Below are 25,524 nucleotides of genomic sequence, written 5' to 3'. Positions count from 1 at the left end.
CTGTCAGTAATCTGCAAGAACACATTTCTACAAATGTTTACACCAGAATTCTTCTTCCATGTCATTGGAACATGACTTTGGTTACATGACTAGAAAATTTACTGGAGCAATTCTAGTTATGCACGTTTCTCAAGAATACAACCGCAGCACCCAGCAGGGAAGCAACCCTGCCACTTTTGAATTACAGACCCAGCACCCTGACCATTATACTGCTGCCACTCCAAAAGCTCTCTGGGGTCTGCAGGAGTGCATTGAGACAGGCTTTACCAGCATCTAAAGAACTGGAAGTATTTCAAACATGACCTTTACACCCAGGTCTGGTGGGAATTGTGTGCAGCAGGGGATTGTGGGTAACGGCGAGCTTACGCGTGGCCACCCTGGCGCTGACGGGGATACTCTGCTTGTTGTTGAGGATGGCATAGACGTTGATCAGGTACTCAATCCCCGGCTCCAGCTGGTCGATGGTGGCGGCCTTCTTGTCGCCAGGTACGCGAAAGTCCAGCAGGAGACCGCCGGGGGCGGTGGGCACGTAGGTGATCAGGTACTCTGTCACGACCATCTCGTTGGCCCAGGTCAGGTCGACGGACTCTGGGGACACCTCGGTCACAACCAGGTCCGTTGGTGGGGAGACTGCAGACAGAACCACAGGAAGCTTGTCATGACAATGCGAAATAGAAATCATAACGATTAAAACCATCAGTATTTATTACATTTTTTTATACAGGTTTTTGCTTAATAGTCTCCACCCTCGATGTCCTCCCATTGAGCGTCTGGGGTGACATAGCTCAGGAGGTAAGAGCGGTTGTCTGGCAGTAGGAGGGTTGCCGGTTCGATCCCCGCCCTGGGCATGTCGAAGTGTCCCTGAGCAAGACACCTAACCCCTAAGCCTTTCACCGTTGGTGTGTGTGTGTGTGTGTGTGTGTGTGTGAGTGTGAATGGGTGAATGAGAGGCATCAATTGTAAAGCGCTTTGGATAAAAGCACTATATAATTGCAGTCCATTTACCACTTGTCTGGAAAGTGAAGTTAGTCTTGTGACATTAGCCAACTTCTAATTACCTGCAATCCACACCTGACAAATGAGGTGAGTTAGGAAACCTCACAGATAGCTATAGATCATTGTTGATAACTTGGTGCCTTTTCTCATTACAGTTTTGATTTTCTAGCTCTAAACTGAACTTGTGTTTCCTGAATGCCACCGGTAACAATTCCTGCTACTTCTAAGTAATGGCTTACAAACACAAAGCTAAAACCACATTTTATTTGCCGGCGTTTCTGTCTTTCAGTTCTTCAGCCCAGAAAAGTAGCTAGCCACAATGTAAGATTCTGCACATGGGTATAAAATTGTATGTGCACATGAGGGTGTGTGTATGTGTGTGTGAGTGATCACAGATACATCTGAGTGTGCCCCAGGCAGGGGCGGCCATTGGCATAAACTCTCCACACAATTAAAAGTACGTTGGGGGTCACAACAACATTCTTGTTTAGAGCCACCAAAACCCTAGGGCCAGCTGGTCCCAGGCAAAATCACAGCCATGAACACAGACTGATCCCCAAGTACCCAGTGATCAGTGTCAGAAAGGCCTGAAATAACATGGAACCAAGCAGCCCTGGGTGCGATTACGGTTAAATGCACTGAATCCTTACTGAACCAAACATCTGCTGGCACATAAGTCCCCTTCACCATCATCAGTCAGCGAGAGTACTGGAGCCACACACAGGCCAGTAAAAGTCACAGAGCCAAGCAACGGCCTGTCCTATTTAAACAAACACACAAAGCCAAGAGGCTCTCTGCTCAGGTTACAAGAGCATCAGTAATGCATTTTCAAGGTATCATTCTCTGAATGGCAAAATAGAAAAACTATTAAAATGAACTTGGGTCTTTTCTTTTGCCCCTAAAAGCTGGATGATGAAAGACAAAATGATATACCATGCGAATCCAGAAGATTATTTTTTGTTCTGACTTTAAATGACTACCGTAGTAAATCACCGAACATCTTGAGACGGTCAATCAATTTCTCTTTCTGTCTGTTTTTTATTTTCATTTGTTTTGTCGGTTGTCAGGTATTTAGGGTGTACGGATTCCGAAGGACATTTTTTAAAAACCAAGTCAACCTGCTGCACCCCAAAAATCAACGATAAGTAACTTTAAGATAAATTTTAAAAAAGCTCAAGTTAACCATGAAATATCATTCGTGCAGGGCGTTTCCTACCCTGGTCCACAGCGGGTTTTTTAAAAATCATCCCTCAGCATTTAACGGATGAATTAAAAACAGTTGCATAGAGAATTCGCCTCCCCTGGTTTCTTATGTCTAAATGGGTCGTTAATTTCAAGGTGAAAACTACAACCAGGGTGTAACGGAGCGAACCCTCCGTTCCAGCTAAGACACTTTTTTTTAAAACGAACGGGTTTTTAAGTGTCTCTGCTCATGGTAGCGGTTGTTTGGCGCGAGTACGTCGCTTTCATAAATGTAGTGAGCACCATTTAGGTTTGCCCGTTTGTCAACTCAGATATTCGCTACTGAATATCTGTTCACCACCATAATGCATTTCAAATAACTTAAACATACTCATTCCTGGTTTCAAACATTAAATTGATTTATTTTAGTACGCCATGTTTGATCAACGCAATGTTAGGAGTTGCTACTAACCGTTGACTGTTCCGTTTGTTCCATTTTCAAACTGGAATGACGTAACCCGAACGTCACCATTCCGTGTTATCTTATTGGAAACGCTGGACAAGACGAACTTCCTATTTCAGACGGGGGAAGACCGTAAAGTATATTCGGTATTATTTTCTGATATTTAATTAAATGTGTCATTATTAGATATAAAGTAGCAACTGATAATATATCTATAATGGTTTGGATGTGTAAAAATATAATGTATTTTCTTCTGAGATAATTGGATATTGTATGAAAATGGTATAGTCTAATTGTGCAAGTATAATTGATGTGCTGATTTTTTTGTTTGTTTTGTGTCTGTAGGCACTTTTGTAAATAAAACACCCCACTTGGGTTGCACAAGTTTTAGTCTCATCTCTAAATACGCTGTATCTGCCAACTGACCATCCTTGTAACAGGGTAAATCTTGTCTGTGGCTCTCCAGGACTTCAGTCCTAAAGAGCCAAACTGTCTGCAGGTTTTTGTGCTTCCCTTTCATTCAGCAACCTTGTGGACAAACCTCCGACTTACAGTACATTAACCACAATCACTATGTCCCTCGGGTTCTGAAATCTCACATCGCTGAACTAAAACATGTATGTATAAAACGCCACCACTCCCTAACCCCCCACATTTATGTTTTTTTGTGTCCTTAATTTGGTTAAGGATATATGCCAGATTAAATATCATTCATAAAAACAATTAAAGAATGTAGTGGCATAGGTTTCATTTGAACATTGAGGGCGGGGGGCACATTAAGCGGGGGGGTCAGGGGGTCCTCCCCCAGGAAACTTTGAGCGTCAAACACTTAATTTCCTGCATTCTGTTGAATTTCTATGCACCAATTTGTGCCTTTTCTTCATCAATCTATGGTGGAAATGCTTCTTTCATGTTTTTATTGGGGGGGGGGGGGGGACAAATGTACTAAATATTGAGGGGGACATATCCCCTGCGTCCCCCGTCCCCCCCCCAAAATCTACGCCTGTGAAAGAATGAAATAAATCCCCGTCGTCTGTCCTCACCTTCGGAGCAGTCGTCGCCGATGTAGCCTTCGTCGCACACGCACAGCCCGTTGACGCAGCGGCCGTTGTCGTTGCAGTCGTTGAGGCACCTCAGCTCGCCGCAGTCCTCCCCCATGTAGCCGTCGTCGCACACGCACAGGCCGTTCTCGCAGCGACCCCGGCCGTTGCAGTCGGCCGGGCAGGTGAGCACCGAGCAGTCGTCGCCCTCAAACCCCTCCCGGCACACACAGACCCCGTCCACGCACTGGCCGCGCCCCAGGCAGTCGTTGGGGCACAGCTTGATCGCGCAGTCATCCCCCGCGAACCCTTCGTCGCAGACGCACTGCCCGTCCACACACTTCCCTCGGCCCAGACAGTCGTTGGGGCACAGCTTGACTGCGCAGTCATCCCCCGCGAACCCTTCGTCGCAGACGCACTGCCCGTCCACGCACTTCCCCCGCCCCAGACAGTCGTTGGGGCACAGCTTGACTGCGCAGTCATCCCCCGCGAACCCTTCGTCACAGACGCACTGCCCGTCCACACACTTCCCCCGGCCCAGGCAGTCGTTGGGGCAGGTCTTCACCCCGCAGTCCTCCCCGGCGTACCCCTCGTCGCACACGCACATCCCGCGCACGCACTTCCCCCTGCCCAGGCAGTCGTTGGGGCAGGTGAGCTCGCCGCAGTCCTCCCCCGTGAAGCCCGCGTAGCACGCGCACTTGCCGTCCACGCAGTCGCCCCGCCCGTTGCAGTCGCCGGGGCAGGTCTTCACCCCGCAGTCCTCCCCGGCGTACCCCTCGTCGCAGACGCACTGCCCGTGGACGCAGCGCCCCCGGCTCAGGCACTTGTTGGGGCAGGACAGCTCGCCGCAGTCCGCCCCCTCGAAGCCCTCGTCGCAGACGCACACGCCCTCCACGCAGCGGCCCCGCTCGTGGCAGTTCTTGGGGCAGGAGAGCCGGGAGCAGTCCTCGCCCTCGAAGCCCGGGTCGCAGAGGCACATGCCGTTGAAGCAGTGCCCGCGCTTGCTGCAGTTGCCGGGGCAGGTCAGCCGGGAGCAGTCCTCGCCGGCGTACCCCTCGCCGCACACGCACTTGCCGTCCACGCAGAAGCCGCGGTAGTTGCAGTTGTTGGGGCAGGTGAGTTCGCCGCAGTCCTCGCCATTGAAGCCCTCGTCGCAGTAGCAGGTGCCGTTGATGCAGCGGCCGCGGTCGAAGCAGTCGTTGGGGCAGATGAGCTCGGAGCAGTCGAAGCCGCCCCAGGGGTGGTCGCACACGCAGTCGCCGTCTACGCACACCCCCCTGCCCAGGCAGGCGTTCAGGCAGTCCGGCTCCGAGCAGTCCTCGCCCGAGTAGCCGTCGGCGCAGACGCAGGCCCCGTCCGCGCACTGGCCGTGCTCGCCGCAGTCCGGCGTGCACACCTCCACGCTGCAGTCCTCGCCGGCGAAGCCCTCGAAGCAGACGCACTTGCCGTCCACGCAGCGGCCCTGGTCCTGGCAGTGCTCGGGGCAGAGCGCCTCGGTGCAGTTGGGCCCCGTCCAGCCCGGCTCGCACACGCAGCCGCACGACTCCATGCTGTAGTTCCCGCGCCCGTTACAGAAGGGCTTCGTCCCCACCACGCCTAAGGAGACAGCCGCAAATTATAAAGGTTAAAAGCACGCAGTGAGCGCTTACCGGCTCTTAGAATAAAACCAAGACCATTTGGCAGGCGCCCCAGATGATGAACGACACACGAGACGTGACATCTGAATGACCTCCAACCAAAATGTTCCATCTTTTTATCCTTATAATCTTTTTTAAATCGTTAGGGAGTAACTGACTACTAATTTGTACACAACAGAGGCGGCTTTGAGTCTCTCTGCTAAACTCCCATCTTACTTTCTTATCTTACTATCTTATCTTTTTCATTAGGAAATTACTTTGAAAATCGTGCAATAAATCCTCTTGATAAATAGTATTCTTCTTCTTCTTAATAATAATAATAATAATAATAATAATAATAGTAATAATAATAATGTTGTATTAGTTACCGGTGGCCTGGTGAGCACTGCAGCAGCCGGCCCCCGTGGTGCACTGGTCCCGGAGAGAGGACACCTCCCCCTCCAGCAGCTCCAGGCGGCTCAGGATGTCCTTGAGCTCCGGCAGGCCGTCGGTGCAGCCGCAGGCCTGCTGCGGGATGTTGATGCGGTGCGTGAACACGATCTGGTTCTCCGCGTTCACGGTGTGCTCGGTGAGGAGGTGCTCGCCGGGGGGGGCGTCCGCGGGGGCGTCCCGCTGGGGCAGCACCACCGCGCCGCCGGGGGAGTCCAGGTCCACGGAGCAGAGGGACCCGTGGGGGACGTTGACGTTGTAGACGTGGTTGAAGACCACCGGCTGGTCCAGCGCCGGGAGGGTGACGTTGGTGGTGGAGGCGGGGGCGGGGGCGGGGGCGGGGGCGGGGCCTTTGTCCGCGGCGGGCTTCAGGGCCTCCCGCCGGTGGCGGATCACCTTCACCAGCCCCGCGGAGCTGAGCTGCAGCAGGGAGGCCACAGCCAGGCAGGCCAGGAGCCGGCCTCTCGTCTCCATGCTGAGGTCCGGTCGCGTGGAGCCCGGCGGAGGTCAAAGGTCAGCCCGATCACAGCCAAGACACAAACCTGCAGGGCAAGACCGTCAGAGTCAGGGTTAGCCTACAACATGGCCGGCGGTGGTGGCTATGGGCAGAGGTGGGCTTAGCCTACCCAAACGTGCCTCTTGCCCACCCAATCAAAAGTATAACAGCAGCATCCCTCCCCCCTACTGGTTGACCACACTGGGCAACACCAACCCTAGTGACACCACTATGCCCAAGTTGCCCACCTATTATTTCTCCCAGCCCACCCTAATATAGCAGGCTATAACCGGCCCTGGCCTACAAACACAGTCCACTTTACCGTATGAATGAATGATTCACATTTGTACAGTGCATTTTGATTGCTTTTCAAAGGGCTTTTCAGTCATGGGAGGGGTACACTGACCTAGTCCTGACACCTTCATTAGTATGAGCTGAATTAAAAAATGAATAAAACAACTTGCATTTGTACCACAGCTGTCATAGCTTTCCAGGTGATTGGCCCTCAAACACTTCACCCCACTTTGGGTGGAGGCACACTGCCTTATAGGGATGCACGGGAGGTGGTAGTCCTCAGAAAACTACAAAGCATTAACCTACAGTAACCTACAGTAACCAGAGTTTAGTTCCCTTTGGTCATACAGCAGCAAAGCTTCTAAAAAGCACCCACTGTATTACTGCAACATTACCCTTAGAGAGATGCATTGTGGGTAAATGCTTCCTGACCAGAAGAATGGACTCAAGCTGTGACTGTATGAGTCACCTAGAATTACACGCTTCTCTTTCTTGCATTTAATGAGTGGTCTGATTTTGATTCCAGTCCTGGAGGGCCATATTGCCCATAGGTTTTGTGTGTTTTTTTTGGCTGGACCGCACCAGCGGGGCCAGCCCTATAAACGTGAATGTCTGTGACTGAGTCACTGAGTGATGAAGATACACCATTGGTCAGCCGGAGAGGTCCAGCCATATACCAGGTTTTGACCTGGTCTTATTATTATATAGTCCCGCAGGTGGAAGATGAAAGAGGCTAGTCTTTATTTTTTTAACTGTGTTCACAAATATTCAAAGTACGCGTCACTTCCCTGTAAGGACGGCCTAATTAAACGGCAGCACACGCCACGCAGAGGTTTTAAGTACAGCTTTGGGGAAAGTTCCCCCGTCTTTCCCTGAGGGTCCGGCCCGGCATTTCAAAATGGAGGCGGGAAGGTTCTCGTGACCTCGCGTGACGCGGTTTAGTGTCCGACACAGGTGTTTTTTCCTGACGGGACGGCGGTGTAACACCTGCATTGAGGGGACACCCGCCTCCTCTCCACCCCAACCCCACCCCTCGCCTCCCGGGGGCAGCTGGGTATGCTCCGAGCGGAAGATTTTGCCGTCATTGACCTGACAAAGACTCCACTCCTGGTTTGAACCCCTGGTGCCCTTGATGTAAACTATTACTCTCTGATCTCCCTGTCCAACGTTCACTTGAAGCAGGGGTGGCCAATCCTCTTCCTGAAGATCTACCATCCTGTCTGTTTTCATTACAGCCTTACACCCAATTTCAGTAGCTAGAAGCGAGATGTCTAGTTGTTGAATGAGGTGTACTTTGTTAGGGTTGGAATGAAAATCTAGAGGACAAGCGGATCTCCAGGAACAGGACTGGGTAGCCCTGATTTAATGGTTCACTTTCTGGTGTTTTTATAAATAATATTGAAAAACTCCAGAAAGGGACCACATTTACCACAAGTGATTTTTTTAAAATTTTTTATCATGCTTTAAATTTGGTTCCTGCAGTAAACCATGGATTTATCAAATTAAAAAAAACATTATATACTATACATTATATTGGGGAAATTAAGCATGAATTGCAGGTATGAGTGATGTTTGATTGTCAACTCAACTTTCTGTTTCACTTTTCTGTGCTTATAAAGCAGAAAAGGAGAAAAGGTCTGACGTCTCAGGTGATTCTAAAAACCAATAAATCCACATTACAAACTTGTGGATTACTCGCTTGTCAAGATAAGAGTTTTCGCTTTTTTCTTCTTTAAAGAAAGAAAGAAAAAAAACATGTTCAGCACATCGGACCACATAGAAGCCAATCGCTACTCACATTCCTGTGGCGCGTGGTGTTTCTCTTTACCCCGTTTGCCGCCGCACACCTGTTTTCTTTTAAACAGCAGCTAAAAAATACACCAAACGTGCCGAGACTAACGCCAAGGACACAGCTGTGCGCTGTGTGAAAGTACGAAAGCGTTAAAAAAAATTCCGTCATATACAATCACTTTTCGCCCAGTTAAAACTGCCGTTAATACAAAAGAGAAAAAGCATTATCTTCGGTGACAATCATTTCTTTCTTCTGCATTCCTTTCCGGGAGAAAACAGATTAAGCTGTAAACTTGAATTTTTCAAGGTGTTTCAAACCTTCAGTCGGCACGTATTTGATTCCTTCAGTTTAGATACAGAGAACAGGCAACAGATGAGGAAACGGAACGGCTTTCATGTGAGAAGAACCAGAAGCGCTTCCTTCTCTGGGGCGGATTTTCAAGGTGAAACGACCCTCCGGTCACCTCAAAAAGATCGCACTTTTGAGCTATGGTCCAGCTGCTACAGTAATTGAGACATCTGTCCGCTGAAATCAAATCAGACGGCGTTACATATGCACATCCAAAGCTATTAGATACGACCTTTCAGCTCAGAGGAACTGCACACAAATGTAGGCTACAGTATGCGGTGAAGGAGAAGATACAAATCTTTTTTTTTGTGCTACCCCACACCGGTAAAATGTCCAGTATTAATTCCACTCTGCACACAATATATGAGGTCAGTATTAAGGGCGGCACCACTCTGTCCGTCCGTTTGAACACAGCTTAATAATTTTCATTAAAGGAATGATACGGAAATTCCAGGATCAATATCGATAACGGAAATTTGTAGGCTGAAACCAATGTTGATACCACCCTCCTTTATATTATAGCGTAAATGCAACTTGCTACCATGTTCCACATTCATGGTAGAAGTAGATGAGCAAAGACATCAATCAATCAATCAATCAATTTTATTTGTATAGTGCTTTTAACAAAGGAGCTTTGTCACAAAGCAGCTTTACAGAGAACCGGCCCCCAAAGAGTGAGCCTAGGGCAACAGTGGCAAGGAAAAACTCCCTGACTGATAACAGGAAGAAACCTTGAGCAGAACCGGACTCAGAGGGGGAACCCATCTGCCGCGGGCAAGCACCGGTTTGTTATGGAAACATCAACAACATTTTTTTTTTTTAGCAAACTGTATTTCCGTTAAAACTATTTCAACTTTATTATTAAGCAGAGAACATGAGTCTAGAGAGCTAGCGAGTCTCTGTGTAGGTACATCCCTACATCTCTACACCATCGCCTAGACTAGAGCCACAACATTGCAGCTGGGACAAAGCACAAAACTGGCATTAGATATGGAAGATATTCATGGATTTCGAGATGGATGGATGGTTAAAAGGAACAAACGCGAATCCGCAATAGCTGCGACCGCACACGCGCATGCACCCATGTGTGCATGCATCCACGCACACACCCTCACACAAACACGTGACCTCTTCTTTGGCTCATGACCAACCTTTCCACAAAATCTTGTGCAAATCTGTGAATCCATTCGGGTGTTATGCGCCTTTTTGTGATAGGCCACGCCCATCGCCACGCCCCCTCTTGGTCAATCGGCCTTAAAAGTTACTCAGCTCTACCTTCGGTCATGACCAACCTCCGTGCCAGATTTCAGCCTCCTGGGGTGAAAACTGTGGCCGCTACGGGGTGCGACACTTTCGTGGACCAACCGACCAACCAACCGACCGACCGACCGACAGATAGAGCTATAGAGCTGCGGTCGCAGCTAAAAAGAAGCAGCAGATGTATGGCAGTGTGTATGTGTGTGTGTGTGTGTGTGGGGGGGGGGGGGGGGGGGGGGGGGTGGCAGTGTGAGAAAGAGGGAGTTGAAAGATAGGAAAGACTGCCTCTCTGCAACCCCACCCGTCAGTTGACGCACGCTGGTGGCCAGGAAACTGCCGGGGGGGGGGGGGGGGGCTAGGAATGATTTCAAGCCAGCGGCAAGAAGTCCTGATGATATCAGGACCGCTCTGGCCAAGAATCCTCAAAAACAGCTCTAAATAGCCCTCGACTAGAAGAAACGGGTAGAAACTGACTATGTTTAGCTCTGAGCACGTGCAGGGAGACCTCTGCTTTGGCAGCAGCTACAGGCTTCAGGAACAGCTGTTGTGTGCATGTTTAGAATTAAAGCTAAAATAATAAGTCACATCTGTGCCTCTGGAGGAGGGGCCTGGGCCTCACTGAGAAAGGGCGCTCTAATAATCACACTGACTGCTCTCCTGCACATTAGTGTTTGGTTATGGTTATTGTGATGTCATGTCATGACCTGACCTTGGCAGCCAACATCCTTCTTAATATTTAGACTGTAATTATGAGAGATCGACCAGAGGAAAGAGTTAATTACCCAGGCTCTCTCCTCTGTGTCTGTCTGTCTGTCTGTCTGTCTGGCTGCCTTACTGTCTCTCTTTTTAGGCTGGACCGCCATAGCGGGGCCAGCCCCACGAACGCGAATGTCTGTGACTGACTGAGTGAGTGACTGAGTGATGAAGTTACACCATTGGTCGGCCCGGAGAGGTCCAGCCATATACTAGGTTTTAACCTGGTCTTGTTTATTCTGGCTTCCAGAATGGCTTCAGCAGACAATGCGAGTGGGTAAATGCAAAAAGGCTGAATGTCCTGACACCAAGAAATTACAAAATAGACACAATTTTCCACGTGTTACGCATACAGAATACATGTTCAAATGCAAAGGAATTCTCCTGTCCTCCTTGAAGCTAACCTTATTCTGAATGAAATTAAGGACTAAAACAAGTTACAATGACTGAACAGTGAGTGACATAAATTAAAAAAGGTTTCCTTTAATTTGTCAGTTTGATGCTAAGCCGGAAGTGAACACTGTGAGGCAAACTGTGTCCCCTGGATGCTCAAAACGGTCTGTAGAGGGTTCCTGTGCACATGTACAGCTGGACCGCCTTTTTTTTTTACTGCCACAGCTCTCATCCTTTCTCCTCCTGCTGCAGTAATGGAAAAACCCTCGTCAGTACGTCTGTCTGCTAGCAACGGCCATTGGCCCTGCTGCTCATTCTCATAATTCTTTCCTACCCTGCAACACCAGACGATTTCCCCACAAACCAGACATTCATTTAAGTTTTACGATTTTTTTTTTTTTAGAAATATGATTATCGTAGAGAGTTTGTAGTGATAATCCACTGACCCTTCGCGTTGGTTCATATTCACGAATGATGTTGTCGTACCACACTCTGACATCACTCTGTCTCCGTGTGCTTACGTGTGTGTTATTTACCACATTATATGTAAAATAAATATTGAGAACAATGCATCATTGCAATGCAATTCAACACAGCAAAATAATACAGCTTCCTCTCTGTTTTCGATTGTTGCCTGAAGGGGGGAACAGCCATCCTAATGTCCTTCCTGATTTGCTCATTTATAAAACATATTTGGAAAAACTCACTTTTCCATATGTCAATTTCTGCCTGAAGCCTTTTTACACATCTTTTATAAGGGCAAACTGCTTTGGCAGAACAGGAAATACTTCTTCTCACTAAACCCTTCCAGGGCCACCTGATGATTGGCTGATACAGAAGTTTTTTAAACAAAGGTGACTCAGTACTTTATGCATTTTTTTTGCTGATCTCATTCTCTCATAATCCAACCTGTTTATTCAGGGTTTGGCTTTTGCGGGAAACTGGTGGTGCAGTGTGTATAGCCAGACGTTTGGTCTTGTATGGAAAATGCTGAAGGCACTTGGGGATTGTGCCTATTTGTTGGTACAACTGCCTGTGCTGCAACCAGCTACAAAATAAATTTCTACATATTTTAAAGGTGCTGCTGAACAAGAGAATTGTTCTATTATTCATTTCTGTGAGTTTCCTGTGAGTTTACAATATAAACAATACAATTTAAAAATATGCTCATGACACACTGAAAATGCTTTTAATTCTGACGCTTTTTTTGCCATTGATGTTTCACCATAAACTTGCTGGCTTTTCTGTACTACCATACTTTTTTTTTGTTGGTCCTGCCACATACAGTTGAAATATCCTTCCACAAAGGCTTGGATTATTGTCAATATGAATGCCACATTTAAGGAATACTGTAAGTACATTTGTATGCATTGTTTTGAAGTGTTAACTTCCTGTTATTAGCCTGACAGGTCGTCAAATGGCATTAAATAAGGACTTATTAAATAACTGCTTTTCAGAAGTTTGGGGAAATTTACTGCTCAGTTTGTACCGGTGGCCGTGCTGACAGGATTATTATTTATTAGATATTTATTAGTCCTTTCGGAAAGTCATCATGTGCCATACAGCAATCGTCAGACAAACAAACAGACAGCTACAATACCAACAACCACAACGACATCAGCACCAGCAACAAACAACAACAGAACGCCTCAGCATAATCACAGACCCATACACAGCATATTATAGCAGTGCCTGGGCCCGTGACCTTAAGTGAACGGGTCTCCTAAGCTGATGGGCCGTACCAAAATCCCCCTCTTCCCCCCACCCGGTAATCTTATGGCCTCACTGATCCGCTGAAGCTGAAGATTCTGCAGGTTTTTTAGTCTCCTGGTCTCCTGTGACCGGTGGCAAGGCCTCTCTGTATCTCCGTCACTAACCGAGACCAGTCTCGCATAGCCAGACCCATCTCCACACTTCGTTTCAGCGCTGTGCCAGCGCTGGAGAAAGGTCTGGCTCAACCCATTCTCATTCCGCTATAGGGGACAAAAAAACGCTCTGGCTTGTTTGTATTTCTTTAAACCAATCACAGTCGTCTTGGGTGGCGTTAAGAACCAGGATGCAGCGACGGTGCCCTTGCAAAAACGGGTAACACGCAGATAGCGGAAGGGGAGGAGAATTCCGACTGAAATAGTCGGCCAATGGGCAGGCTTATACCCACAGTCTATATCGTATGAGTCAGACTAAACTGAGATAAATGAACTTCCCAGACAACAGACCGACCCGAGAAGCAGGAGGCCAAACGCGCCAGCCGACGGCGATGGCACGAGGCGCCCTCGGACCTTCCGAATATTCGCCCGTGTACCTAAACCCGTCAGGACACGCTGGAGGCTCCTCGATTGCAGCGGAAATGCTGGACTTAGCGCACTCTCTCTGCTCCGGCCTGATGGCTTTTCCAGGGACGTTGTTTCCACTCCCGCCCCTGCTCCCAATCCCTCTCTCCCTCCCCTGTTCCCGATCCCTCTCTCCCTCTCTCCCTCCCCTGTTCCTGATCCCTCTCTCCCTCCCCTGTTCCCGATCCCTCTCTCCCTCTCTCCCTCTCTCCCTCCCCTGTTCCTGATCCCTCTCTCCCTCTCTCCCTCTCCTCTGTCTCTCAGACGGAGGGCTTTCCTTCCTAGCCGGTTCAGCCGGGTCACGCGGTGATTAATGACAAGGCCTTTTTTAAAAATAAAAAAGGTATTTACTTATTTTCTGTCGATGTTTTGGAATAATCTCCTTGCCCCACAGTCCAGTATGAACCATAATGAAGCACTTAGCACTCACTGCAGAAGAAACTCGATTATTTAGCACTTTCAATATGAGAAGAAATAAAAAAACATGGCATCTGGTTTCAGTGTGTGATAACCATGGCCGGCACATGCCCAGTGCGTGGGGCCTCCTTCCGGGGATGATCCCCACAGACAAGAAAGAATGCAAGAAGGATGTTCAGAGGGGACCCCGAAATGTGTGGGCGGAATTCTGCTGTCCTGACTCAGATCCTGCTATTAACCCTTGATAGGCTGAGTGAGCACTTTAAAATAAAGATAACCGACATAAGCAGGTGAAGGCTATTGAAATATAGCCGGGCGGGCACGGAGGCGTAGTGGATAGCACTGTTGCCTCGCAAAAAGGAGGTTCTGAGTTCGAATCCGCGTCCGACCGGATCCTCTCTGAGTGGAGTTTGCATGCTCTCCCCGCGTTCGTGTGGGTTTACTCCGGGTACTCCGGGTTCCTCCCACACTCCAAGACTGCTCCTGCAGTTGCCCTTGACCAAGGCACTGGCCTCAGAGCTGGAGTTGGTCCCCAGGCGCTGCCCACTGCTCCTAAGTAACTAGGATGGGTCAAATGCAGAGGACTAATCACCCCCACGGGGTTCAATAATTAGTATATATAATAAGATACATTCCTGATGGAACTGTTTGTAGACAGGTCAATTAAACACGGCAAAACTCACATATCATTGCCAGGGACCTCCAGAAAGGTATAGGTGACACAGGAGAAGTGGTGTGCTGTGTCAACAAGACAACGATCCAAAACATACCTTGAAATCAACCACCAACAACTTAAAGGAATGAAAGATCAAGGTTTTGGAATAACCTTCAAAATCCCGGACTTCAATATTATACTGAAAATCTGTTGGGAGATCCCAAACATGCAGTGCATGCAGGAAGACATAAGAATACTTCTGAACGAGATTCTGGAAGGAAGAGTTTGAAAAAATCGTCCAGCAAGACTAGAAACACTCTCAGCTGACTACAAGAAATGAAGCTGATATTTCTACCAAAGGAGGTGTTAAAAAGTAAATGCCAATTTCAGCAAATAAAAAGTAATTTTCCATAAGAAATACAGAAATACTGTATGCCATGTTTAAGTTTATTCCCTGCAGGGTTTATTTTCCCACTGAACATCAACAAAACATGAAATTTGACCAGTGGTGCCCAAACTTCTGTAAACATGCACAAACACACATGCGCACACACACACACACACACACACACAAGCACACACACACACACACACACACACACACACAAGCACACACACACACACAAGCACACACACACACACACACACACACACACACAAGCACACACACACACACACACACAAGCACACACACACACACACACACACACACAAACACACACACACACACACACAAGCACACACACACACACACAAGCACACACACACACACACACAAGCACACACACACACACACACACACACACACAAGCACACACACACACACACACACACACACACACAAGCACACACACACACACACACAAGCACACACACACAGGGGTTTTTCTATACAAGAGAACAAAAATTCATCAGCCTGACGCGTGTGCGTGGCAGAGAGTAGGGTTAACTGTGTGATCTGGGACCTGGTCCCGTTTCAGGGCCCACAATCGGGCTCTAAAAGTTACAGCCCTGACCCGGGGATCCCCGCGGAGCACCTAAGCAATGACTCACAACCTTTGACCTCTCACCCTGAGCTGCAATGGGATGAATTTTGGGTCCACTGTGCTGTGTGGTATGTTTCTTAACCCCTGGATTCAATTAACATTCAATCTTTAATGTACCATTCGCTGATAAACACAACAAATTATTTAAAACTCCAAAAAGGAAAAAAATAAATAAAGGAACTCTGATGTTGGCTGAACTCCAGAGACGGCTAAGGACGGATGTCATTTGAATCGCGGGATCGTCAAGGGCTAAGTTTGATTGAATTGTGTCCTTACGAAAGATGGCTTAAGACCCATGTGTTCAGACATGGGAAACCCCTGAAGAAGAAGCATCCCGTGCGCCTGCTCTCTGCCTCCTGCTGTGTACCGATCGGTTACGGTGGCGACTCTGGGCCCCTCCCTGCTGTACAGCGCTGAGAGGAGGCCAGGAGCGGCGGACATAATTAAAAGCTCGGGCTCAGACCGCGACTTCCCCGACTTCCCCCCGGCCGAACCACACTTGACCGACTCTGCACAAGACCTCTCTTGTCTCCCTGCGCCTCCCAGGAGCACCCCCGGGGGGGGGGGGAGGGGGTCGGGGGCCTAGGCTCCTTAACGGTCAGGGGAGAGAAAGCTCAACCTGCTCGCCGACCCATTTCAAACAATAACCTTCCCGTGCCGGGATAATAAACAGCGGACGGCGCGCGTGAGGTTTGCGGCATCGACGCGCTCGACGACGGTCCGGCTCCCCCGTCGAACATCCTGCAAATCCATTAGGGGCCGTTGTCAGCGTGTTCCTTCTCGACTCCATTAACTCTGAGCTATGAAGGAAACGGGCTGACGCGCGGCTTCGGTTTCGGGTTGTGCAACGTCACTTCTGCGGCCAGCAGCCGCTGGGCCGTGCGCCGTGTCTCATATTTGCGCGTTCCTTGATGTGCCGTTTGTCCTGCCCGGCAGAGTCAACGGGGTCCCATAAATTTCGAGGTTTACGGAACACAGTCGTACCTACCTACCCTTCCTGCGCTCTGCCGTTGCACGAGAGAATGAAATAGGCAGCGTTTACATCTGTTAGCATAGTTATCTCGCATTAGTGCTTTTGAGATGTAGCATGTATACTCATATATGCATAACTATACACTGTGGTCAACCAGGTCTGGCTTTATTTTTTATTATTACTTTGTTCCCATGAATCAGGCGGATCCACTCACGTTCTCCTACATCACAGTTTGCTCTGGATTAGAACGTCTGTAAAATGACCGGAACGTAATGAAATTGAATTTGTGTGCCCCCTCTTATGGGATCTGTTAGCTGCGCCCTTTCACTACCGTTTCCCTAAATGCTTCACTTCCCTTCACACACACGCGGTGCCGGTGTGCAGGGGGCAACACCAGGGGATTCTGGGCCCCATGAAAATGAAGCTCACATTGGGCCCCCTCCTCCACCCCAGAAAATCCCATGTTCTAATATTTCCTGTGGGCCCCTGTCAGTCAGGCCCCTTGGAATCATCCTAACTCCCCCCCCCCCCCCTTACGGCGCCCCTGGCGGTGGGTCAGGGTGCCCCCCCCCCCCCCCCCCAGTCTAGCCGTAACCTGGGGAAAGCTTCAACAAGCTTTTTCTTTTCAACGCTAGAACAGAAGTCGTGGAGGCTGAAATCATAATGGCATTTAAAAGCTGGTAAATCATCGAGAAAAACAGTGGCATTCAGTTTGGGACGGGGGGGTGGGGGGTGGTGGGGGGGGGGGTTAGGGTGATACGCAGACGGTGATTAACGCAGGCCGAACCAGCTGAACGCAGACGCGTTAATGAGCACATAAATATTTTAGCCACTGCTCCTGCGAGGGCTCGGGTGGACGTCCCACTAAAGAAGGGGGGCGGAATGGGTAGTGGGGGGGGGATGGGGGGGGGCAGTCCCCCCCCAGGACGCCCGCCAGTAGCCAAGCGCTTGTTTAACGAGGCCCGAGATCAGTGACCTCATCGTTTACTACACTGGACCCCGGAGGTGCCCCCAAATCCGCTCCTCCTCCAAAAAGCAGCAAACCCCCCTGTGGGTCCCTCCCATAAACCTCCCTCAACCCCACATCACTCTCACCCCCACCACCGCTGGCCCCCAGAGCTTCCCTCCCGCTCGTTAAAACTCATCTCAGGTAATCCACCACCCCTCCCCCCTCCCCTCACCACACCGCCCTTTTTAAAACACACCTCCATTAAAACAAAAAACAGGTATATTTGCATATTTTCGCTCTTTTTTTGACCACCCCTCCCACATCTGGAGAGAGACCCCGCGGAACGGGACATAGGTTGGACGCTGCCCGGGGTGCAGGAGGCCCAGGGCCCGGGAGGTCCCAGAGAAAGATTGGGGGGGCGCTTACGCCTTACAGGCTCTCGTAAAGAGTTCCAGGGGTCGCGCTCAAGGTCAGCGCTCACCAGCTTCCCTGGGCAGCCAGTTAAACCGATCTCCCCCACAGGGGTACACTCACACCATTAAGAGTTCTGTTACATTCCTCTTCTGTTCTTTTCTATTCAGCTTTCAACATATAGTACAAGGTACAGTACAAAGTTTATTATTATTAATAATAATAATAATAATAATAATAATAATAATAATAATAATATTCATAATAAAGAATTCCTGGCTTGGTCGCTGATTTGGGGAAGCAGCTGAGCACATATGAGAACAACAGAAGAGCCTGTACCTCCACCAAGAGAAGCAAAACCAGGACAGAACCTATATATGGCTGGACCGAACCGACCCACCAATGATGTAACATCATCACTCAGTCACTCAGTCACAGACATGCGTGGTGTAACTTCATCACTCAGTCACTCAGTCAGTCACAGACATTCACATTCATAGGGCTGGCCTCACAGTTGCGGTCCAGCCAAAAAACAACACAATAATTCCACATTTTTTCCCACAGACATTTATAAGCTAATGATTACCGTTTTCCCTCGCACCTCAGGCTGAATAAGGACTCTGTTGCTGTGATTTTTTTTTTTTTTTATTAGGAAAAGGAAAGAATCTATCCGGAGAGAAATTATCCCTGGCCCCACTCCAACCCCTCCCCTCTCCCCTCTTCAGAGTCTTCCAGTAGTTCTCTGTCCTTGGTCCTAAACCTACCGTTCCAAGTAGCACTGCCAAATGACTGCGAGGCCAGGTTGAAGCACTCACAAACTATTAAAAGATATTAGCTCATGTTGTATTTGTAATTAATGTATGTGTAATTGATGCTTCTTTTTTTTTCGCTAATCACTCTGATGATGCGTTTTTGGGTTGCACCCCGACTCGAGGTCAGTCAAGCAGAACTTTCCTCCCTCAAGGACCTAGATACGACACCCTCCTCTGTCACTCATTCAGACTTTCCACAGACTTGACCTTTTTTTTCAGACAATAAAGCAGACAAAAATAAAAAATAAAAAACACAAATTTGGCAATGATCCGGGCTCTAGGATCTACACTGCATGGATGAAAACAGTTCTGCTGCTCACATTTAAAGAAAAAAAAAAAAAACAGTCATAGTCAAAATACTTATATAATTGAGTGCAAGTTTGATCAAAGGCCTCCATTATGCAGAGTGACTGTAGCGACTGGAGAGTGAAAGGGACAAAATAAATACTTTTATAACTGTAATTAAATAAACCTTCTGCTTAACAGGGACAGTGCACAGCCACAGGCTGCACCAGAATTTGCATTATCGTTTTAAGCTATAATGCAGAATTGGCTTTATTGCTTCCCCCGTCCCCGTCCCGGTCCTGGCAACAGGGTGGGAAATTTCCTACGTGGAAACCGGACAAGGAATTCCTGGCCGCTGGTTGGCGGGACATCTGTTCTGCCGGGTCTACAGTGAAGCTGAGTCTAGCTGTGTATATCCAAAACCGGGAGAGAGCCCTGCTTTTCCTGACCTTCTCCAGTGAGGTCCTGACACGTATCTTTGTAATGATGAAGCGCAAAAGTCCGGACAAAAGTTATTCAAGTTTTAAAATATTTTTTTAGATACAGTATGTCGCCCATTATTCTATATATTGTTGCAAACACTGACACAATCATGCCATGGGCGTTCATTTATATTTTTAGGATGAATTTCTGCATTTCAAAAACACTTCTGTCATTAGAATTTAAACCCGGACAGTTAAAACACTGAAGGACATTTTGACACTTTAGAGCTCAATAACTCCCTTAATTTAATAGTTTGCAACACAAATATTTCTGGGCCAAAAGAAGAGTTGAGTGATTTAATATTATATATATACACATATTTATCTTTTTATGTTAAATGAATGGCCTTAAGGACACCAAATTTACACAAATTTACATAAATTTACAAATTTACACGTTTCCTCTTTGACCCATAGATCTCCCATAGTTTCCCAGGGGTACCATGGCATCTGCCACTTCTGCTAATACGAGGTTCTCCTTAAGGAATGTCCCTGTAGGGCAGGGATGCTCACAGTCCGGCCCTCGAGGCCGGTAGCACTGCTGGTTTTCTTTTCTAGGTGATAGCAGTGCAAAGTATTTTTGAAGGTCTACAAAAATTTTGCTCTAAATAACCATTTGTCTTGACTTGACTTGACTTGACCACTAAATTGATTTATTGATTAATGTCACCAATTGGCCAGAGACTCCACTCACCTGGTGCTCCAGGTCTTAATTGGTGCCTTAATTAGAGGGACAGAGTGAAGACCAGCAGTACTGCTGGCCTCCAGGGCCAATGTTTTGAGGTCACCTCAACATTTTCTCACATTTTTGCTGAAAAAACCTAATTGGAGGCTGAACCCTAAAGCTCAGAGATTCTCTGGCTACACTGCAGCAGGATACAACTGACTTGTGCCCTCCTGGGTGTGGTTGCTTTCACTTAGCTAGGATTCCTTGGTGTCATTGCAGCACCATTTACCTCCTAGCTGTTCACTGAGTATCCACACAGGTCACCAGTTACCAGAAGTGGGAGTGTACTTCTCCTGCAGTCATTGCTAGCTTTCCTGTAGAACTGTGTGGCGTGTGGTGTGGAAAATTTAACGCAGTCTCTGGAGTGCAGGACAGCTCATCTGGGGAGTGTTCATTGAGGGAGGGGCATAATGCCACTGCAGAAGCTGAGTAAAACTTATGATTCCAAAAATAGAAAATAAAAAAATATAGCAGAAAATAAAAGTGGTCACAGATCCAGTGTCCAGTTTCTAGCGCTGTAGCGTCATGGAAACATAAAGTTCCAAAACCGGAGCATTTCGAAGAATCGTTTTACTCCGTTCTTCATGTGAAGAAAAGAACCCATGGTCAGAATCCCTGTGGTTCTCTGACCAGTTCTGTGAAACAGAAGTTTTAAGGGAGAAAATCCTACTGGAAAAATCATAAGCCCTAATAAAAATGTCTGCCAGCCTTGCATGTGTCCAACAGAGATTGCAAAACAGCAAAAATTAAACAAAGTTTCACTACGGAAGGATTTTATGTGACTTTCAAGAGGTGCTCATTAATATGTGCTACCAAAACCAGACCCTGGACATGGTGCGGCACATAATCCAGCAGGAAAAGGGGCTAAAGTGTTGTAGTCTGCTGTGGTCCCCACAGGTTAAACAGCGAGGCGGGTGTCCCTTTTCAATGTGGCACCCATGTCTCACTATTTGGGTTAATAGGCAGGTTTGGGTTGAAACAGTCAGATCTCGGAACAGGACATAATTACCACCAGGTTGACACCGAATACCTGACTGAGATTTACAAGGATCTGCCTCTCCATAAAAACACACCTCTTTTTTTGTATTTTGGTGGGGAAAAAACCCAAGCCTGCTGCCCAATCAGACGCATGGCATTCTGTTGGGTCGTTTCGTGTTAATCACCATGCCTGCAGCACATTCCAGAGTGCACCTGTAAATCTGTATGCGGGGTGACTCACCAGCTTCCCCTGCGTGGGCTCTGGGTTGTGGCGGCGGTGCAGTATAATGTTAGGGAAGTGGGCTTGTAGCTCAAAACTAAAGGTTGCGGGTTCGATTCCTAGCTGGAATGCTGCCGTTTGCACCCTTGAGCAGTGGAGTCTGAATTGCTTTAGTTCCGTGGTTTTTCAGCGTTAAATCAAACACTGATAGAGCAGATTTTACTCGGACTCTTTTACTTTAATCTCTATAACTTTGAGTCACGGGGAAGTCCAGCCCCCTTCTCCAATCAGCTGAATTGATATTTATTGACACTGCAGAAAATTGTGTTGACAAAGCAAATATGCAAAGGCACAAACAGCAACGATACTGTACAGATGCAAAAATGCAGTCCTTCTCCCTCTGTCTTTCCCTCCTCTTTTCCTGTGGCGGTATCTCAGGCACCGCTCGTCACCGCCGCGTTGGCCGACGGCCAGTAAACCCGCGAGGTCGGCGGACAGTGGCACGCAAGAAACACGGCGGCATTTCTGCGCGAGGATGCAGCCGCATCTGCGTCCCTGCTCCCGCACACACACAACCGATTTCACCCCCCCCCCCCCCCCTCGTCTAGACGCATCCGGTGAGATTTGTAAGATCCTTGGCCTCAGATTCCCCGTCTCCGTCTGCTCGGGCTTGATACAGATCCTGTGTGTGTGTACCTCGCGGTGCCCTTTGGCTAATTTCAATTACCGCGAAAAACGCCACCGCAAGCTATGTAAACACGCACGTTGACAATATGTCTGTGTTTCCACTTGAAGCAGACTTCTGCCTCCATCGCTCTCTTGCTTTTGGAATGAGGTGATGTTCCCCAGATGTTCTGAACTCGCAGAGGTGTTGTTCCGGCTCACAGAATGAAGTTTGAGGAAATACAGGACAAAGTTCCGCGGATTATCAGTGTTAAATCAACACTGAGAGAGCAGATTTTACTCTGACTCTGTTACTTTACTCTTTGCATTTGATCCCCCGTTGGACTTGTGTATACTGGAGTACAATTAACACTGAACATTTTACTGTCTAAGCAATCTCCAGGCATGTAAGCATTTCAATGGAAAAAAAAAATCATTTAAATTAGGGGGGAAAAATGTGTGTGTGTGTGTGTGTGTGTGTGTGTATGAGAGAGGGAGAGAGGGAGAGAAAGAAAGAGAGAGAGAGAGAGAGAGAGAGAGAGAGAGAGAGCACGCAAAAGAGTCAGTTAGAGGGGTCATGCACATACAAACATTTTTTAAAAATGAACAGGAAGATATAATCTGAGCATGAGCTCCCCATTGGATGACAACACCTCAGTGGCAGGGGGAAAACACCTCTACAGGCAAAGAGAGCTGTACGCTTCCTGAACCTCACAAGCCCATTACGGGGGGGGGGGGGGGGGGGGGGGGCTAGTTTCTGACACCACCCACATCAAACCCCAATGCAGAACAGCGACTTCTCAAAAGATCACACACACACACACACATCAGCTGGCGCAGACAAAGGGATTAAGCACAGTATGGTACAGACTTGGGCTTGTGCCCAGAAAACACGCTCCCATCCTAACAAACAAGACCCCGCGTGTGGAAACATAATAAAGCATAATCAAATCAAGCATGTCCAAGACTTTGTGCTGCAGCAGTTGTATCCACTACAGAACATGTGATTAGATGGGACATCCCGCAGGCACAGTCATAGGGTGTTAAAGTACTGAACCTAACCAATGACAAAACAAGTTTCACCCCAGCACTGGATGTGACACATATAAAATGGGCATCAGTTCAACAAGTAGGAATGTCACATACCTAAGCAAATGCTGCTGTGTCACAGTTGGCTACCACCAGTTGCTGCATGAATTAATTTTGTTCCCACCACAAAAAATATAAATAAGAAATGAGGGATAGCCCCAATAAATAAATAAATAAATATTAAATCTCCTGTAACTACCACTAGAACTGTACTGCACACCCCGCCAGCACGTGGGGAGTAGGAGTGTTAAATGTATACAGTGTCTGCTATACAATCCTACCACTCTCCGGTGGCCCGGGAGCATAGAAATCGCGCAAAGCACAGGCGCGTGTTGCCTGTGTGAACGCGCACGTTAATAATTTCGTCAATTGCGGTCTGAGGTAGTGTAACGTAAATTCGAACAGTGCTCGCTGTGGTAAAGCGCGCGGTTCTACACTGCAGGCAACGGAGCTGGGCAGCAGCGATCACCCTTATTGCCGGGAAAAAGCCGGCTTTGAAGCACAAACGCGAAACAGCTGCCGTGCTCTTCAGTGCAGTCAAAAGGCGAGCTTCTGCAGATCACACAGTGGTGGAATTTTCTTGGCAGGCTGCGCGCGCCGGGTTGAACTTAACACCAGCTGATAAAAGCTCCGGCAAACTGCTCCACATGTACAGTTTTCAGCAGTCAGTCAATACGTTGCTAAAATGCTAAAATTAATGTTTTAAACGTTTATCCGCAAATATTAGAAAAGAAGAAAATAACATTTTAAATGTGCCTCGAGCAGAACTCTAAATGGTTGCAGCATGCACCAAATATGTTAACGACATCCAAGTAAACCATAATGAACTGATTTTGGCAGCTCGGCAAAGATTAATGAGGCCAGTCCAAAATTCTAACTAGTGAAAGAAGCCAAGACAGAAAGGCAAACATTCAACCATTCATACGTGTAATGAAAATACAGAAAATACAAGCTTCTGTGTACAGTACCAGTTTCAGTATGTTGCAAAATGGTCTGAAGCATCATCAATTATAGTGTACTTGCTTTACTGACAAGAGCTGTACATTTAATTATGCAAAAGGCTCTGTCGTTACTTGTTACTTAGTTCACTGTAAAACAGCCAATGTGAGCATCCTTTTAATTACCAATGTATGATTTAAGTCACTGAAACAAGCAAAGATGACAGAACAAAATTCAACAATATAAAGCATTGCAACAAAACATTATAAAGAATAACAATGAACTCTGAACAAAAGTGTGAAAGGCTCGTGTGAGAACACACACTTTCTTCCATTTAAGAATCGGACATTAGCCTTGATTCAAGGGAGACCACCGGGTATCGAATGCATCTCCAGCGCATTAACATAATGAGAAGATGAATGAACGTGGACAGTTTGGCATGAGTTAAAGAGAAGAGTTCACAGCACACTCACCAGGAGCAGAGTCTCCCAGCAGTTTGTCCAGTACAGAATCCCACAGCTCCGGGGGAAGCAAAGTGCTTTTCTGAAGTGGAACAAATGATGAAAGGAGCAACGAAAAAAGTAAAAATCTGAAAGTGTGAAGCACCTCCAAAATGTTCTTGCCGCTCTCTGTCTTTCCCTTTCTCTCTCTTCCTCTCTCTCTCGGTTCTCTAAAGCATTGACAGCTCAGCTGGCTTGCTCCCTGTCTTCTCCTCTGTTCCAGCTCTGTCTATCCTGCTCATGTAACTGGAGGGGCTGGAGAATGGGGAGATTCTGAGAAGAGAGTGAGAAGAAGAGAGATGGAGAGGTAATTCTCCTCTTAAAAAGACACTCCGTGGTCAGACCCCACTCCTCTAACAACAGGTCTTAAGTAACACCCCCGCCCCCGCCCCCCCCCCCCCCCCACCCTCCCCACAGCAACACCACCACCTCACAAACAGCTGTATGTAGAGCTGGGCTACTGCCTTGAAACGGGATTCCTCTACACTTACTTGTGCTCGGGGGGGTGGTGGGGGGGGGGGGGGGGGGTGGTGGAGAGAGAGAGAGAACAGAAGCATTTCAGGGCTCCAGGAAGAATTAAAAGGAAATTCTGGCTCTACAGACCATTTAAGGCAGAGCAGGAAAGAAAAAAAGCAATGCTAATCATTTTTATTTTATTAATCAGCAAGTGTTGTGAGAGGTCATTGCTATTTGTCCACCTCCGAACACCTTTAATTTTTTGTACTGTCAGTCATTTTTTGAATGAAAGTGGCCCCGAATGTAAAAGAAAGCACTGTCTCTTTATTACCCAACATCAAACCCCCCCACACTCCCAATATTCCTTCAGAGAACGTCAGAAAAAGGCTTGATATGCAAATTGAACCTGCAGTCCCCTGATTGGTCTATTCTCATACTTCTGTCCCAACACCCTGCCAAACATTGTCCAAAGACTCATTGCATGCCTCCACATTCATTGGTTAGAAACCAAA

At 47.8% G+C, this 25,524-nt stretch overlaps 1 protein-coding gene across 3 annotated transcripts in view; it reads right to left on the bottom strand.

Moving 5' to 3' along the window:
* The window catches only part of LOC118213136 (tenascin-like), a 63,784-nt gene extending 38,849 nt beyond the window's left edge, over positions 1-24,935 (bottom strand). Inside the window, exons 1-4 of one of the 3 annotated variants that reach the window (XM_035391854.1) lie at positions 24,530-24,935; positions 5,687-6,289; positions 3,685-5,277; positions 367-630 (exon numbers count right to left, since the gene is read on the bottom strand). In XM_035391854.1, coding sequence (XP_035247745.1) covers positions 367-630; positions 3,685-5,277; positions 5,687-6,221 — 2,392 coding nt within the window. In that variant the 5' untranslated portion in view covers positions 6,222-6,289; positions 24,530-24,935. Of the gene's footprint in view, positions 1-366; positions 631-3,684; positions 5,278-5,686; positions 6,290-8,335; positions 8,739-24,529 lie in introns of those variants that run through there. The other 2 variants (XM_035391852.1, XM_035391853.1) reach the window with 2 other exon arrangements.
* Positions 24,936-25,524: the final 589 nt, after the last annotated feature.

The sequence above is a fragment of the Anguilla anguilla genome, chromosome 14 (genome assembly GCF_013347855.1).
Source record: "Anguilla anguilla isolate fAngAng1 chromosome 14, fAngAng1.pri, whole genome shotgun sequence".
NCBI classification, from domain to species: domain Eukaryota; kingdom Metazoa; phylum Chordata; class Actinopteri; order Anguilliformes; family Anguillidae; genus Anguilla; species Anguilla anguilla.
This window is presented reverse-complemented; position numbering and strand designations above follow the sequence as displayed.